This window comes from Falco cherrug, chromosome 10 (genome assembly GCF_023634085.1).
Source record: "Falco cherrug isolate bFalChe1 chromosome 10, bFalChe1.pri, whole genome shotgun sequence".
NCBI classification, from domain to species: domain Eukaryota; kingdom Metazoa; phylum Chordata; class Aves; order Falconiformes; family Falconidae; genus Falco; species Falco cherrug.
Genome location: NC_073706.1, coordinates 27,414,471 through 27,431,460, shown reverse-complemented (window position 1 = coordinate 27,431,460; position 16,990 = coordinate 27,414,471). Strand labels below are relative to the sequence as shown.

General features: G+C 35.7%; 1 protein-coding gene across 3 annotated transcripts in view; it reads right to left on the bottom strand.

The window, feature by feature from the left end:
* The window catches only part of PPFIBP2 (PPFIA binding protein 2), a 102,985-nt gene that overhangs the window by 67,703 nt on the left and 18,292 nt on the right, over positions 1-16,990 (bottom strand). For all 3 annotated transcript variants that reach the window (XM_027810364.2, XM_027810366.2, XM_027810367.2), the window contains exon 3: positions 2,387-2,601. In XM_027810364.2, coding sequence (XP_027666165.1) covers positions 2,387-2,601 — 215 coding nt within the window. The remainder of the gene's footprint in view (positions 1-2,386; positions 2,602-16,990) is intronic.

Sequence of the window (16,990 nt, the reverse complement as noted above, 5' to 3'; positions counted from 1 at the left end):
TCCATTAGGAGATGTGCGTAAATAGGGGAACCCACAGCCACAGAAGCTGTTCATGTTTGTAACCCAGCGCCAGCTGTGAGAGAGGAAATGTAACTGTGAACGCCTATGTGTGCATGTCTGTGTGACTAACATTTTGGAATTAGTTATAGAACTTAATTTAGAAATTTGTAGGGGTTCCTTAAGATTTCTTAAGCATCTAGTATTCTGGTTTATCTGTTGTATTGCTGATGTTGATCCTAATATATAGGTCATTGATTTCTAGTTAATTATGTCTTCATTAAAACAGCAGACCACTCACTTTTGATGTGTTTAAACCATGGGAATTCAGAAGAGTTTTTTTGACACTCCAACATTTCATAGACTAATTACCAAACTTAATTCAAGGCTTCCAGTGTGAATGGATTAACTGAGCTACAGGGTCCTCATTCTCTATAGCTCACTACCCTGACTATCCTTTTTCACATATCAAGTATTATTTTTCATAGCTCTGGGATGGAATTAAGGAATTTTCAGTATGGGACATAACTATGAAATACATACACCATTTCTCTGAACTGAGGTGGATTTTATCAGATTTGTTCTCAAGTTCCAAGTGAAACTGCTGCTTGTCAGTACAGGAAGCTCTTCCAAATTTAGAGTCCATGGAAGTTTTGCACATGCTTACAAATTACTTGCATTTTTTAAAAATATAAAAAATATCTACAAATACACAGATTACTGTCCATTTTCAAGTAACAGTCACAGCAACTATGCACTACCCTCCCTGTGCCTGTAAAAAAGTACTGAAATTGTCAATATGTAACAGTGCAAAATATTTTAAAAACAGTGATCTTGACATACTGCACTACAAATACTCTGTACCACCAGCTTCCCTGTTCTGTTGGTATTGAGTCCGGGCTGCCCAATTAATTGCTTTGTCAAATGAATACCGCGCTTGATGCACTAGACCATGCTTTTAAGAGATCAGTAAACTGCAGCTCTAAGAGGGAACTGTGCTCCTGTTTTGGCTGGCTTCCCATGAAAAAGAAGAGATACACATATATATATATATTAATATGAGGAGTCAAAATATTAAGTATTACCTACCTTGCAGGGCTGAAAAGCTAGTTTAACATTTCTGCAACAGAGGGGCCAAAAGCCAGACCACCAGATTCAAACTCTTCAACTTGGTGGTTCAGGGTCAACTTTACTGTGAACAACTCCGAAAATTTATGTCTTTTATGAATTAAGAATATCTTTTAACTATTGAAAAGCTTTAAAGAAACATTTAAGGCAGGAATTCAGCAAGACCTGGCCTGAGGATATGAACTTAAAATCTAATACTGTAAATCTACATTAAAAATTGCCTCCACCTTTTGCTTTCAAAACTGGTACCAAATTCTCATTCCTTTCTCTCACATGGTCCCACATAGGACTTTTCAGCCATAGACCTGCGGGCTGTGGAGAATGCCAACAAACCAGCAGCTGATTATTTCAAACAAAAGCAGCTACCTTTCCAACAACGTTAGGTTACAACAGGCAGAAAGCAACTATAGCAGATGATAAACACTGAATGAGAAGCTGTGACACAATTACATAAAAGTAACGTGTATTGACAAAGCCAGAAGAAAATCCATTCATCTAGAAAACTTTTCTGAAGTTGAGAAAGTGATAGGTTGCTTTACTGATCAGGAAACCCCCATTCACTTGCAGTGACAGGATTGGGTTCTGACAGACCTGCTGTTTCTCTTCCTTTACATCCAATGGGTCTCTTCTTTTAAGGTCTGTCTGGTGATCTGCTCCTCACCAGGAAATCCTCAATCTTTTCCAACATAGTCAAATTTTTATTCCCCATCTATCCCAATATGTATGTCTCACATTCAGAAGCTAGACCTTTCCTCCATTTACACCACTGCCTGGTGTACAAGATACTTTGGAGATTCGTAATACTGGCAGTTAAGGTAAAGGAAATGTTGCGAGGAAAAGGATAGGAGAATCATCCAGTTTGAATTTGTCCCTTCAACAGACAATGCCACTACATTCCAAATTGGTTGTTTAAAAGTGAAAAGTTTAATAACTATTTATAAACTTGTTTCTTATCTCCAGTAAAGGACATCCAAGATGAAACCAAACCACAGACAAGGTAACTTTTTTGGTAGTTTATTTTTACTATATTTTCTCTCACCAGGGTCAACGTAAGGTCTTTTACCAGCTTCTCTACATCTGCATTGCTTTAGTAATCAGCATATAAAGTGGTAATATCCTCAGCTTTTTATGATTGCTCACCACCCCCTGCAGTTCTCTAAGTATGCAGATTTCTGTTGTTATAAAAATAATTGGAAGTAGCAAAATACTTGAACCAATGCTGTTTGCAAACAAAACGGAAAAGCTATAAATAACTACTCACCATATTCTCTTCAAACCACTCCCGTATACACACCGCTGTTGCCCCTGGAATTTGATTTCGCAATGCTTCTTTCTCTTGAGGATCTTCTAACATTTCCAATGCCATCTTTAGATCTTCCAGGAGATGCAAAATTTGAAATGTGCCCAAGTATACTGATGGAGCAGGTGACACAATATCATAACCACCATTAGAATACTCTGTGGCTGACTTTGTACCTAAAACAAGCAAAATCAGGAGAGACAGTAATATTATATAATGCTTTCTAAGTGACAAATATATAGGTACTACATACTACAACATTTGTACTTCAGATGCTAACTGACAAGCATCAGTATTTCAGGCTTAGAAATACCAGACTTAGTGTCTACATATATAATCAACACTGGATAATGAAACGTGAGACGTATATACAAACATATTAAAGAATAATTTTGACCTAGAAGACATTTGCAACATCTGTTAAATTACAAACACCAAAACCTTACCAGAAATCACCTGTAATTTTCCGTGTTTACCATGAGATGTCACTAACTTCTCAGCTACATAGAAGTCCCCACACAGACCAATGTTCAGCAACATGAGAAAGACTGATGCAGTCCTTTGACAAGAAACTTGGATGAAAATAGATCATGTTACCACAACCAGAAAGATATGTGACCTTCAGCAGGTTTAAAACCCTCCCACAGAGAACAAAAGCTGAAAGGTTCACAATAAAAATGGCTAATGAAAGTTTGCTAGCTCTCTAAATTATAAAAAGCTAACTTACACGTCTCTCCTGCCAGCCCTCCAGCAGCAATATTATTTTCTCAAGAACAATGAGTAGAAAAACGTATCTCACATGATAGAAGAATTATATAGAACACAGCTTCTAATATCTCTGATTCTTTTTGTCTTAATACCCTGTACTTCAATGAGATGCACACTAAAATGAGCTCTCTCTTCTCAGTCCTGAATTTCAGACCTTGATTTCATTTAATATACCTTTGTTTCCTTAAGGACTAATCACATGGAAAACTTCTATTTGCTCTACTTTTTACAGTTTTTATTTACATTTAATTGCCTCATGTACATAATAGATTGTACTCATTTTATGTCTTTATTCCTGTTCTCTCAGGCGTAAGCAATCATGTTCCCCCTTTATTTGACCTCATGGGAGATTCTGTTTAGGCTTTTGATCATGCCTGTTGTACTCTTCTCAGTCCTTTCATTTTGTAACTTACTTTACAGATGCATGTCGGATCCACACAGCATGCAGCATTCCTTAGAAGACTGTACCATCGATCTACACAACGGGATTATAATAATCTCCATACTATTCCTTGTTTTACTCCTGTGTTTAAACATCATTTACATCTTAGTTATGAAAGGAACAGAAATCTTCACTAGGCCTTTGAAAATTTGCTAAGTTTTTTTCCTGAGCAGATGTATCTAATTTGAAGCCCAGATGTATAAGTAACTCAGATTTTCTTCTTGAATGCACACAACTTTGCATTAATCAGCATTAGTTTGCCTGCTATTGTTATTTATCTGACACGATTCGGTCATTACAAACTATCTTTGAACTCAATGGTTCATTTTACATATATTCTGATATACAACTAATACCTAAATGCAACTCAGGAATACACTGACACTCTAGATCCTAGTACACCGAAATGCCTTCTGCACCTAGATTAGCTTTTAACTGAAATGCTATCTGATCATTTAATCCTAATATTGTTTCCCATCTCAATCAGCTTTTGATCCAAGACAGTATTTTGTCTCTTATTCTGTGAATGCTTAACTTTACTGAAAGCTTTTAGGAAAATTCTAAATACTATTAACCAGTTTTTTTTTCAACCACTGCTTCAACGACACAAAAAATTCTGTCAGATTAATTACCTTTGCAAAAAATTGTGTGGTTTGAATCCTACTGTACCATGTAAGTGGGTTTTTGTTTGAGTGTTTTAAAGAATGCAAAAACCATCCCTAGAAATTTCTAAAGCTTTGCAAGGCTCAGTAGTGGGGATTTGATGTTTTTTTAAAATAACACCCTTATTTTCACTACTGGAGTATTTAATATATTCTGAACCCCCTTTTAAACTCAGAATAGTCCCCATTTGGTCCTGTTGACTTCCGCTGCTCATGAGTTTATTTTAATACCTCAAGTGTGAGATCTCATCTTAACTCCTGGCTAAGACCATGTTCAAGATAAAGTTTCTTCAATATCCGGTGCTACATGAGACAACTTCACCTCGTAAATCAACCTTGTCTTGCTGAATTATTTCCTTTTGAGGAGAGGATCAACTAACTGTTTTTCTGTATTTGAGTATTCTAACCACTAAAACATATTTTCTTGTCTATTTCTATACTGTCAGATACTTATGCCAGCTTAGTTGTTTCTGTTTATGTACTTGTTAATGCAGATTGATATTAAACTGTAGCAACTAAAAATAGCTGATTTCCAAACTGTGTAACAGCCATTTGGATCATATAACCTCTTAAATATTTTTATTCACCCAGAGTGGCTCACTACTTGCTTTCCAAAAGAGAGACCTGCACAAACTAAAATCTGCCATTTTCTTCTTCAGTAGCATTGATCCCACTTTTAAAAGATGTGGCTTCCTTGGTTATTGTGACATTAGGACTTTTAAACTAGTTTTCTCACTCACTGTTTTGGAAAACTCCATACTAATTTTTTCTGTCTTTTTGCTTAGCAAGTACTTTTCATACCAGAAAAGCAGATAGGATGCAAGTTATTTCATAATTCAGCTTTGGTAGCTACCCCTTCAATGAACTGACAATTTTAAATAGATATGGAATGGGAAAAAACTTAATGGAGCTTTCTGCTATAGCATTCTTCATATTATTTATATTAATATTTTTTATATACAGACAAGAGAGAAACAAAAAAAATAAATCCCACACAACTGAAACAAAACCACGCAAACTTTCAGGCCCATAACCATTGGATTTGCCTCTATCAAAACGCTAGGAAAAAACGCATATGCGCACACTTTTTAATCTTGGCAAGCAAAAGAACTGTCCCCATTAAGAAATTCAGTTGTATAAAGGTAAAAATTCTCAACTGCTGGAGCACAGGCAGGGCCAGCCAGGAGCTACATGTTAGGTGATTTCCTGAGACCAGGCATGCTCCGTATGCATGCTTCAGTTACCCCAAGCTCTTCAACTGATTGTTCAGACTGAGGATGCTTAGAATTCTGCCGAAGTCTCACATTTCACACATCAGTGGAAGGCCATAATTTCTCAGAACTCTCAAGAACTGGGTCCATGTGTAACGTACGCATGCCGAGTTTCCGTAGTTGTAAACTACGGTCAGTCTTGAGGACAATCCTGACCTGTGTAGGGACATTTCAAAGGTGGTAACGTGTTTTTACTGGGAAGGAACATCAGCTTGACATCAAGTGATTGTGGCAAAGTCAGTTTAAGAATTTTCAGGGGTTTATCTTATTGTTCTGTTTCCTGCCTCAAGCTTTCCTCCATTTAAGTTTACATAAAATAAGAAATAAAAAAAGAGGCCAGAAGAAGGGAATATTTTTCTATTCGTTGCTAACAAAAAGAGATGCAACAAATGAAAAACAAAGACATCCTTACGGCAAACTCATGTTCGCTGAACTACCTAACAACACAGAAAAGCTGGTATATCTTACGGCTTAGCCTATACTTATGACTGGGAATTCATTCTAAGCGTAAACAGTACAGGAGTTTTAACTGCAGAAGACAATAAAGGTACTTGAAAATTTTCTTAGCTAATAATGGTAAACAGACAGCACACTATTTGTTTACTTATATGAATAAAGATTTAAAGATCTTACATGTGAACTGTCTGTAAATTCTTATATGCACTAGTTCCATTAAATCTTAAAAGGAAAAACATCTCTTTGAATAATATCAACTAAAGTTCAATGAAGTAGAGATTGAAAGGTTCGATTTAATTCATAATTTTAGACCTTTCAACTCAGGTTATTATCCATGAAAGAAATTATCAAATATACACATACCTATACATATATCAGTACTATTCAATATTTGTATTTAGGCTTCAAAAAGCAGGCACTGGTGAGAGAATAATGTACCCATGTCTGATACCATTAGAAAGACAAACAAACAAAACCCTAACCGATATCTGTATTCTTATCAAGAATATACAGCATAATTCTGAGATGTGATGAAGATTCTAGCCTTCAACAATCAAAATTCCACTAGTTTCTAGTCATTGGGATCACAGATATCAAGCAAGGACTTAAAAGTGCTTTCCGTTGCTGGACAGGGGCCAGAGTGCTCCAAAAAAGTTACAAAGCCCTCCGTCCCATGAGTAACTCTCCCTGTCTGGAACAGCAGCTACCCACAGATCTCAGTGCATCCCTAAGAGAACATGACCCTTCACACCTCCCCATGAAATACACGCATACACTCCTTTCAGAAATTATTTTTAAACTGGTTTGCTGTGGGTTGCTACTGTAGTACCTTTTATTCTCCTGGTTGAAATGAAAAAAGAAGAATTCCTCTGAAGTCCACAACTAACACACTTTATACTAGGTAAAGAAATGCAGAGTTCAACTCAGCATTTTAATTCAGAAAGGTTCCCGGTTTACTGTTCAAATTCAAATGAATCACAAGCTTGCCTCTCTTATTTGCTTTCCATGTAGCTTCATATTAAGTAGGATATATATTGGTCACCAGAAGGAAAAGAACACACCCTGAAAAACTGAAGTGAAGATGTGTAGGAGTAAATAATTATATTTTGTTGCATTAGTTTAAACCTTTACATCATCATGCACATTGTTATAGCATCAGACAGTTAAGAATTTGTTTCTCCTTGCAGATAGATGCAAAAAAAGAGATGCCATAATGCAAACAGAACACTACATGTTACCAGTATACTCTACCATTAACAGCAATTAATTTGTTTGTAGCTTTATTACAGATAGCTCAAGTGGAGAAGAATGCAGTTCTCATGTAAGAGTTTTATAGATACTCAGGAAACACGGGTGCAGTTTTGAACTCTTGGAGAAAGACTCATTTTCTATAGCCTTGAGCATGTCACAGTCTTCCTGTGCCTCATTTTTTCAAGGGGTAAACAGGACACAGAGGAATCCATTGTCATTATGTTTATATAATACTCAACACCATGGTTTCCTAGTGTACTACTGGAACACAATTAATCATCATAAATGTCCACCTTAGAGGAGCTGAAAGAAAGAAAGGGGTAAAAAAGTATTGGAACTAAGACATTCTAAGCAGCTCAGTTCTGGCTTCCACATACAGACTGGATGAAGGAGGTTAAATGTTCCTCCACAGTGTACGTATGGTAGATAGAATAACAACAGTAATAAAAAAAAAAAAGGAAAGCAACTTTTAAGTTACACATTTCCTACACCCTGACCATGCAAGCACATTTTTAGGTCAAAGTTCCAGCTTTGAAGATGAATGGCTTCAAAGAAACGTTCCTTTTGGGCAAATACATAACCTATTCAGAAAACAGCACCACTGGTGGCTTGCAAAAATAAGTTAATCAGCAGACATAAAGAAAGGAGCAGAAAGCCTTGCCAGTTAAGAAATGCACTCTCCACAGCTTATATCATGTATGTTCATCCATCACCCAATTTTCATCACTCTTAGCAGTAGATTTCTGATTTCTACCTTTTCCTTGCATTTTAACTTCTGATCCCCTGCACCCATCCTCATTATCTCAGTCTTTTCACTCTGTTGAGTTTTAGAAAAAATTCCATTAGTGGTTAAAAAGAGATTTTCCTAAAACTGCTAACTCCTTTACTCCAGAAAACAGCAAAACCCAACAAAAGCACCACAACAAAACCCAAAAGCTACTTCTACGCTGGCCTAGGGATGACTTTGTAAAAAGCTCAAATATTCAAGGGTAACATTTTTCATATCTGACCAACAGTGATTAAAATAAAATTATAAACATACATTTTCTCTGGCCTTTCGGTCAATCATAACATTGCTACAGAACTTTTTTTTTACCTGAGTTTTTACTCAATGAGCATATAGGTTGTCCAAGTTCTTCCTCTCTCCTTCAAGACTACAAAGTGTAATTTTCTTTGAAGCACAAGTCTCTCATGAGGATAGCCTTGAAAACATGAATTTATGTAAACTAGTAGTAAGGTCTCGACGGGACATAATTCATACTCCTTGTTCCTAAGCCTTCTGTCAAAGGAGTGAAGAGGTAACTCACACAATCCTGTCTTCTAATACTGTAATGCAAAATACATCACAAATGTGTGTTTTGAATCATAGCTCATACAGGCTTCTCCTCAAACCTTTGCTTTCAGATCTTTAACTACAGGGAACAGCAACTGTAAAGCTGGACTAGCAGGAAACCCTAGGAAAAAATTTCCAAGACTAGAAATGTTAATGACCACATTCAAATGCAAAATCAGAAGATTTTCAACTGAGCTTTATTTACAACCACACGTGGAATCCTTGAGAAAATTTTCAGGAGCTGTCTATTTCTCATGCAAATTATCTTTGTAATTACTCAACCTTTTAACTTTTATATGGTCATAGACTCTAAGCTGTGATGTGCAGCACATTAGGTACTGTATACACACCTACAACAAAAAGATCTCTCCTATCCTGAAACACAAGCTAAGCAGCCTTACAGCTGGTGAAAAAAAGATAGATTATGCAGCTATGATGGAGATTTGAGGCCAAGTCTCCATCGCACAGGAAAAACAGGATCAACATGTTTTATTAAAGACAAAGAATGAATACTTGTACCAATTTTCTTCTTTTTTTTTATTCACACACACACACACACACAAAATGTGTAATTAAGGCCAGTAAAACCAGTAGTCTGACTAAAACAGTGTTGAGAGACAACACATACAGCTTTTTTAGTACAAAATCCATATTTGTTTGTAGTAAGCAGTTAGTAAGCTACTAGTAACATGAATACTGTCTCATGAAAAAAATGAATCTCAGAAAGCATAGGGAAAATAACAACATTCCATTTGTAAGGAAATAAAGGCATCTTGTGTTATAAAAATTATACTATTCTGATTTTCAAAAAGACTCTCAAATCAAGTTCATTGACTTCAAGTAGGAAGTTGAGAAGCTATGATTCTGAATTTAAAGAAATCCCATCTGATAAAACTTTAAACTTTTAATCTTAGAAATCTGTTCACTAGCCTGTTAAACAAGTGAGTGACTCATGCACTGGAAAACAGATCACATCATATAAACCACAAAAGAACCTTTGTGCCTCAGATTTTCAGTACTATGGGGTATTACGGCCATCATGGTTTAACTGCCTTTCTCTGCTACATATCACATTTCCAGCTATTTACATTTCTGTTTCTTTTCCATAGTTTTTCAAATACCTATGATGTACAGATTTTGTTTTGCATAAACACAATGCAGCTCTGCATTTTTTGTAAGCTGATGTAGGTGTCTAGGTCATGACTGTATTTTTGTCATTTTATACTGACAGAGATGTTTTTCTATAGTCAGAGATAAAGAATTTAAAGTCACATAATTCAATTGCAAATCTTAATTTTCAGTTAGTTTTAACTCTTACTTTCAAGAAAACTTAAAAGCACATGCAAGGGAAGTCGAAGACCAACTTGTCAATGTTTGACTCAGACATTCAAAGGACAATTTGGTCTCACACAGAACAATTTTAAACATCTATTCTTGTAAAAGATCATTGTTTATTAGGAAACAAGTTTTCAATGCTTTCAGCTCCGTAGGATTGTGTAGTACTGTCCTGTTTTCAGAGGGAATCCATCGGACTACAAACAAGACTCAGAGTGCCTTCACTCCGCCTTGTGCTCAAAGCCCCACTATCTGTGAGAAAATATGCTTAGGATAGTGAGAGTATGGGAGGCATGTTCTGGGACAGTAGCCCAAATAGCCATAATGACCTCTTGCAAAGTTAAGCACTCAAAATTGAGGAAATTCCAAACTTCAGGTTGCTCTGGCAACCCTGGGGAAGGAATGAGTAGACAATGCTTCACATGCACAATCAACATGCAAGTTGCCATGATCTTCACGTGCTTTTAAAACACAGATCAGCACTGCACCTGAATATGCAACATCTTAACTTGAAGCCTACAGCATGTGTAAAGCCACTACAAAATATTGTGTCAAATGGCTGTAAAGGTTTCCAAGCATGCACAGTTTGTAAGGCCATGTCTTAGATGCTGTTAACAAACCTAAGAGAAAGATCACAGATAGCTGATGTGAAAAACTGTGGATTAAATAAATAGAAAGGCAGTGAACTGCTATATTTTTTAAGTTATAAAAGATTTTAAAGTGTTATAACTTTGTTATTGTTGACAGTATCTCAGGAATTAACTAATTAGCTTTTCTGAAGTTGAGTATCAAGTATCTGAAGGTAGATGTCAGAACCTAACAAGCTATAAGAACTGTTGCAAAATAAATGCTGACGTACAAATTATAAAACCTAAATATTTGTGTTAAGTTTTTGTATTTTCCCTCTTTAATATACAGGATGGTTAACAGTCACCATTTTTATCCCCCCCCCCCATCCCCCCCAATATTCTTAATACATAATTTTCTGGAACTGTTATGGCAGGAAGTTATATATTTCTCTATCAGAGACCTGACTTCAAGTAATTTATTATTTATTTTCATTTTTATTATCTCTATTTCTATAAGATCTATGTATAAACATGCCCTAGCTAATGGTTTCAAAAAGCCACTATACCATCTTGTACAGTACAACTGCACAAATGCTCCCCTTAATTAGGCATAGCAGTAGCAAGATAAACAAGTGTTGTACATATATTTCTTTGGTTCAGAAAAAAGCCTAAATTACTGATTGAAAAAGAGCAGCAAATAAAAAGGAAATACACTAATAACTGAAGCACAGCCTATTAACACAACTACAAGATTTTTAGAACATACGAGAAAACCACTGCAGCTGTTGCTGTTCAATTACTCTGATCTATAATGAAAGAAATTGCTCATTATTTAAATTATTCTGTTTCTCTCATCATTAGTTCAACTACAGTCTGTGTCAGTTCAGTGCTCTAAAATGAAATTCTACAAAGATGTCTGTATTAAAAAGTTATACACCTTTACTATAGAAACTAAATACTGAATTTCAGAATACTGTGAACCTTGAATAGGATGTCAGTGATAAAAATATCAAGCCATCTGGAAGTATACAAATCTTAAAGAAAAAATAGAAGCTATTCTCTAGTCATTCTACACAATCACAAGAAGCTCATACTGCCCATCAGCTGCATGTCACCAGAGTGTATTTCAAATAAAACCCACCCACCCACCCGCAACACACACACCACAAAAAATAGGATTAAGTGCTCTCTGTCTGGTCTGGACAATTTCAATCCCTTATGAAGCAGAACAGTTGTCTCACAGCACTTTAAGTCACAAAGATAGACTAGTTCTTACATTCTGAATGAATCCTATGATGACATATATGACTATTCATGGGTAAAGGATAAGGTCACTAGGAAGTATTTTGGGTTTTTATTACTTATCTAGGAACTCAGTGAAAACCATATTCTGCAAAACCTAAAAATTCATCTAAAGGGGTTCAAATGAGAGTGTTAGTATTTTTTGTCCACTCCTGCATTTTTAATCCAAGTTCTAATCACTCAACTAGAGGTGACTTAGTGATCTAACACATCCAAGAACACAGCATAGCTTTGGAACTTCAACTCTAAATAGTTTTCATAGTAAAATGATGATGGGGCAGAACAATAAATGAAAGGAAAAAAAACAAAACGAAAGGAACCCTCCCACCCACCCACCCCCAAACAGGTCCTCCTTCAAATTCTGGCAAATAGATCCCATGAGGAAAATATATTAAACTTGAATTAAAATCTTGTTCAACTCTTAATTTCCTCTAAAGGCCTTTTTTTCAACAAGGGTGTGGGAAGCAGTTGCGTTTGTAGCACACAGCTGAACACAGGCATTCTGCCACTTCAAGAGAAGGGAATTTAAACATGCATACTTCTTGGAAAACCTCTTGACAAACTTTTTTATTATTTATATTTTTTAATCTTTCGGTACTGTTACTGAAACATGTACACAGCCATGTGATAACACATTTAACTTTCTCATTATTTTTCAGTAAGCAATAATTGCAGGAGCTCTGGTTAAAAGGAAGCTCAGTAATTACACTGGTTACTTGGTGAATTTGAAAAGACTCTGGAGCTGCAGCAGACTGGAATATTGTGACAGGAGTTTTTAGATCCTGCGGTTATGGTAATTATTGACATAAGGAAACGATGGATTTCTAGACTGCTGAAATAGAGAAACAGTTTGATATAAAAGTAAAATAAAAAATATTTTAACTCATTAGGATATATTGCAAAGAAAAAATAATCAAAATCTATCCTCCTATAAAGCAACAAATTTTAATAAATGGGGTACAAGCTGAATATAAGGGAAAGTAATGACTTGGTCAAACCTCAGAGGGAAGCAATGCCAGTCATGCACACCTCAAATAAAGAATGCATACACAGATCTGACATATGGGCGCTTTCTCTAAAGAAAGCCTCTGTGAGTTCAAATCATTCTAACTAATGGATAAGTCATGCTCATTGACAATTGCATTAGCCCTTTTTGCTATTTTAGTGAAATAAGGCTAATCATTTAGCATGCCTAATTTATACAGCTATGAGGGTGGGTTATCAGTACAGATGTACTGAAGCATAAAAGACTTGGGAACACTGACCTATCTGTCAAATTTGATCAAGCCCAATGAAATTCAATTTGTTAATCTTGCTTCATAATCCTACCCTCATGCACGCTAAAGACTTAATACATTTTGTATTGCACTGAGTTGCACAATCTGCAGCGAGACTTTTTACTTGGATTAATCAGAATCATGTATGAGCTATGTTAACATTTGGAGTTAAGGAAGGACTGCAAATCTGTACATATTTGTAGTATTTGTTTGAATGCCCAGTTCTTACCCTACCGGAAAAGACCACAATGTAGTATTTTAATAATAACTACAGCTAGTAAGAGAAATCAGGACTGCTTTCTCATTAAACAGGTTTTGTATACATATATGTACACATCTACTCAAGGTTCAAAAATTAACTACTGCAAGTTACACGTCTCTCAACTTCTCACTTCTCTAAAATAGCAATTAATGCTCATTTTGTGCCTAAAGCAAAGGTTTCTGAGGCTAAGAGAAGTGCATAGCTCTCCTAGCATCTACTCAGGCTTCATTCCAAAGGAATCATCTTTTTCATCAGCTACATAAGTTTCCAACAGTCGTGAAGTTTAGCCTTGGTCTCAAATCCAGTACTGCCTAGAGATACCCACGGAATCTGGATACTGCGAAAATAGCACAAGCTGTGAACATTTGATTTTTTGGTGTTTCCAGTCTAAAAGCAGTTGCATTTGCACAAAGGATTTCTTCAATACTTGCATATTATGGCACATACAAATTTGCAGTTGGAAGACTTTCAGTCCTGGTTTGTTTCATGATAGTACCCCAGTCCTCCTTCTGAAGGAGCTTCCTACCTTATTTGTCCTCTTGCCATACAGGCCAAGAGAATATTCTTGTTTTCCAGTCCTTGCCCAAACTGCATGCAGAAGCTTACTGGATTGAATTAGAGAGAATCAAACTCGAATAATTACTATGTTCCTCAATTTGAGAAGAAAAATTGGGTTAACAACTGTATCCAAGTATAGGCTCCAGCAGATATATTTGGTCCTTCAATCATACCAGAATATTCAATAAACAGTTCTGGAACACACAGAAAACTGGCTAGAGGAGAACAACCAAAACGGACTTAATGTCTTAAAAATGTCTATTTATAGTAATGGAAAATAACAAATAAATATATAAATAAGATAAACAATTTTCTCAGGCAGTTGAGCTTTTACTTTATGTTATAACTAAAAATAAGTAAAGGGATAAATCAATATGATTTTTTAAATTGGTACAGGTAGACACAAATCTGAAATCATATGAGAAGTATTCCGTTAACATTGATGGAGACCTGACAGATGCATTGTCTGGGAATATTCTTTTCCCATTAGATATCTTTATATAAGCCTGTTTTCTCTATTATAATAAATATCAGTGGGCATGAAACTTAAAAATCTAAGTAGTGTGAAGTCATAAAGTCAAGTCTCTTGAAGAGGTTGCCATTTTGCTCATGACCTACCCGTGCACTGTGGAAACAAACCTGCCTGAACCTTTCTGTTTTAGAGCACCAACACCACTACAAAACAGCTGTGAAAGGGACGTGGAACGTGCTGCTTCACACAGAGTAAGTCTTTCATCATTTGCTTCACTTCTCACTATCACTGTCTCCACCATCACGGCAACTAAGTGAGGGAGGTAAAGCCATGCTGTTTGGAAGCCTGGAACAATTTTATTCTATTCTTTATTTATCAAGATTAAGCCCTAAAACACTATGGACACCAACAATCCGAAAAAGGAGTGGGGAAAAGGAAAAGAATATTAAAAACAAACAAACAAAAGTCAACCCCAGCTTCTGACCTCAATTATTTTTCTACCATGAAACTAGAATACGTTATTTTCTTAGGCAGTCATACTTCGCCATATAATCAGTTATGCCAAATACTACAAGGCTATCTTTCCATACCTTGGAAAAAATACCCAACACTAACCAACTATTGTCCTACCCAGAACTAGCCTCACGACAACCATTTTTCAGATCTTCCATTCATGGAAATGTTACTGAGTAGCAATGTTATCCTCTCAGTGGAAAAACCATACAGCCTGTAAGTCTGCAAAACTTTTCAGAAGGGAATATGAAATGGCATCTTCAAGTAAAACTGGATTTTTTTCTAAACAAAACACAGCAGTGCTCAGATAAGCAAAGTGATAGATCTGTTTGTTGAATACATGTCTTTTATTGCTCATAAGAGGAGATCCTGGACAATTTGAGATATGTTGGAAGCATGATATTATTAACAGAAAAGACTGAAGCAGATTAAATCCTATGACATACCACAAAGCTCTGACAACTCCTGGAAGAAAATTACTGTCTAATCTGAAAATCAGTTTAAATAGAATATGTCTGGTTTCCTTTCTCTTAATCTTTCTGAAGAATGGAATCATCAGTGAATCCATGATATCAACAATGTGTGCTGGGCTATGTAAAATCATCACAGAACAGAGACACTGAGTTAAAATTTCCTTATGTATGCAGGTAATCCATGAGCGCAGATTCTATAGCATTATTAAAGGGACATGGGCTTCTATATTACTTTTGTTATTTTATAGCACTAGCCAGGATCATAACCCAAGTTTTGCAATGGCTAAGAAATTATTTCAGTTCCCTAGTTTATGGATTATGGTTTGTGACTTGCTTTTCTTCTCTCTTTACATATCTGAGGGAAGTCCAATGCTTCCCTGACTATTTGTTTACGTGTTTTGTAAGAGGTAAAAAAATAAAAAAGCAATTAACTCCTATTGGTTAAAATCTGGTTCGAATAAGGATTTGCATTCAGAAAAAGAAGAGAAGGAAATACATATCTAAATTTTTCTGTTTGCCTGGAACTTGTTCTGTTGGTGTGAAGAGTTATTGTTGGAGTTATATCTATCACATATTCACATTTACACTTCTGTGTATCTTGGCAGTCTGTTAAAGTTTGTACATTTAGAATAAAGCGAACACTCACATGTGGATGAGGAAAAAAATAATCTAGAGATTGCTTAAACTAAAAATCCTGGACAATGACCTCCTGCCTAATCACGGCTAGTCTGATGGTAATATTTGAAGCTCCACATTGGTCTCTGGATATAAAGTTTTACTAGCAGAGCAGGAAAAAGAGCAGGAAGAAGCACAACTGTAGCAACAAGAGGCTGATGTCATCTTCTTCATCACTTGGGAAAAAAAAAAGAAGGCACAGCATGGGTGTCACTATTTAAATTTATAAAGCTTTAGGGAATGCTTTGCTATTGTGCACAGGTGAGATCATGGCCCTACCCAGATACTTCTTTTAGGAGCTCATACTGAATGGTGTGTGAACACAAACCCCAAGGCTACCGCGTCCTAACCACAGAAATCAACTTCTCTTCTTGGATACTGTAATGTTGAGAGAAAAGTTTTTAATTGCCTTATCATGAGAACACCAAAAGACTTTAAATTCTGTCTCACATCATATGCCTTTCTAGTGGACAGCTATGTAAAAAGAAATTCATAGCTCCACTCCTGGATATAAATGTCAAGAGAAAGATACTCATTCTAACTTATTAGGCTGTGAAGATTAATAACTAAGGTATTTTAAAAAATATACATAATAAATAAAGAAAATTATGTGTATTTTTATATATATATATTTATATCTATCTCTCTCTGTGTGCACGTAAAATACAGATATATACTATCCAGCTAACTGGAAGCCTAGGTGAAAAATTTTCAAAGACACACTGATATAAAAAACTTAACACATACAATATGGAATGTTACCACATTAATTAGGGTGTGTTTAAACTACCATGTAGCATTACAGTAAAGTAAATCTTTCACTTCAGTATGCATGGCTAAGGTGGAATTGTGGGTTTTCTTCCTTTATTTTACTTTAAATTTCCTTCATTTAACTGTTGAACCAGAGAAATCTGCATGTCACAGAGAACTTGAAAAATTCAGAATA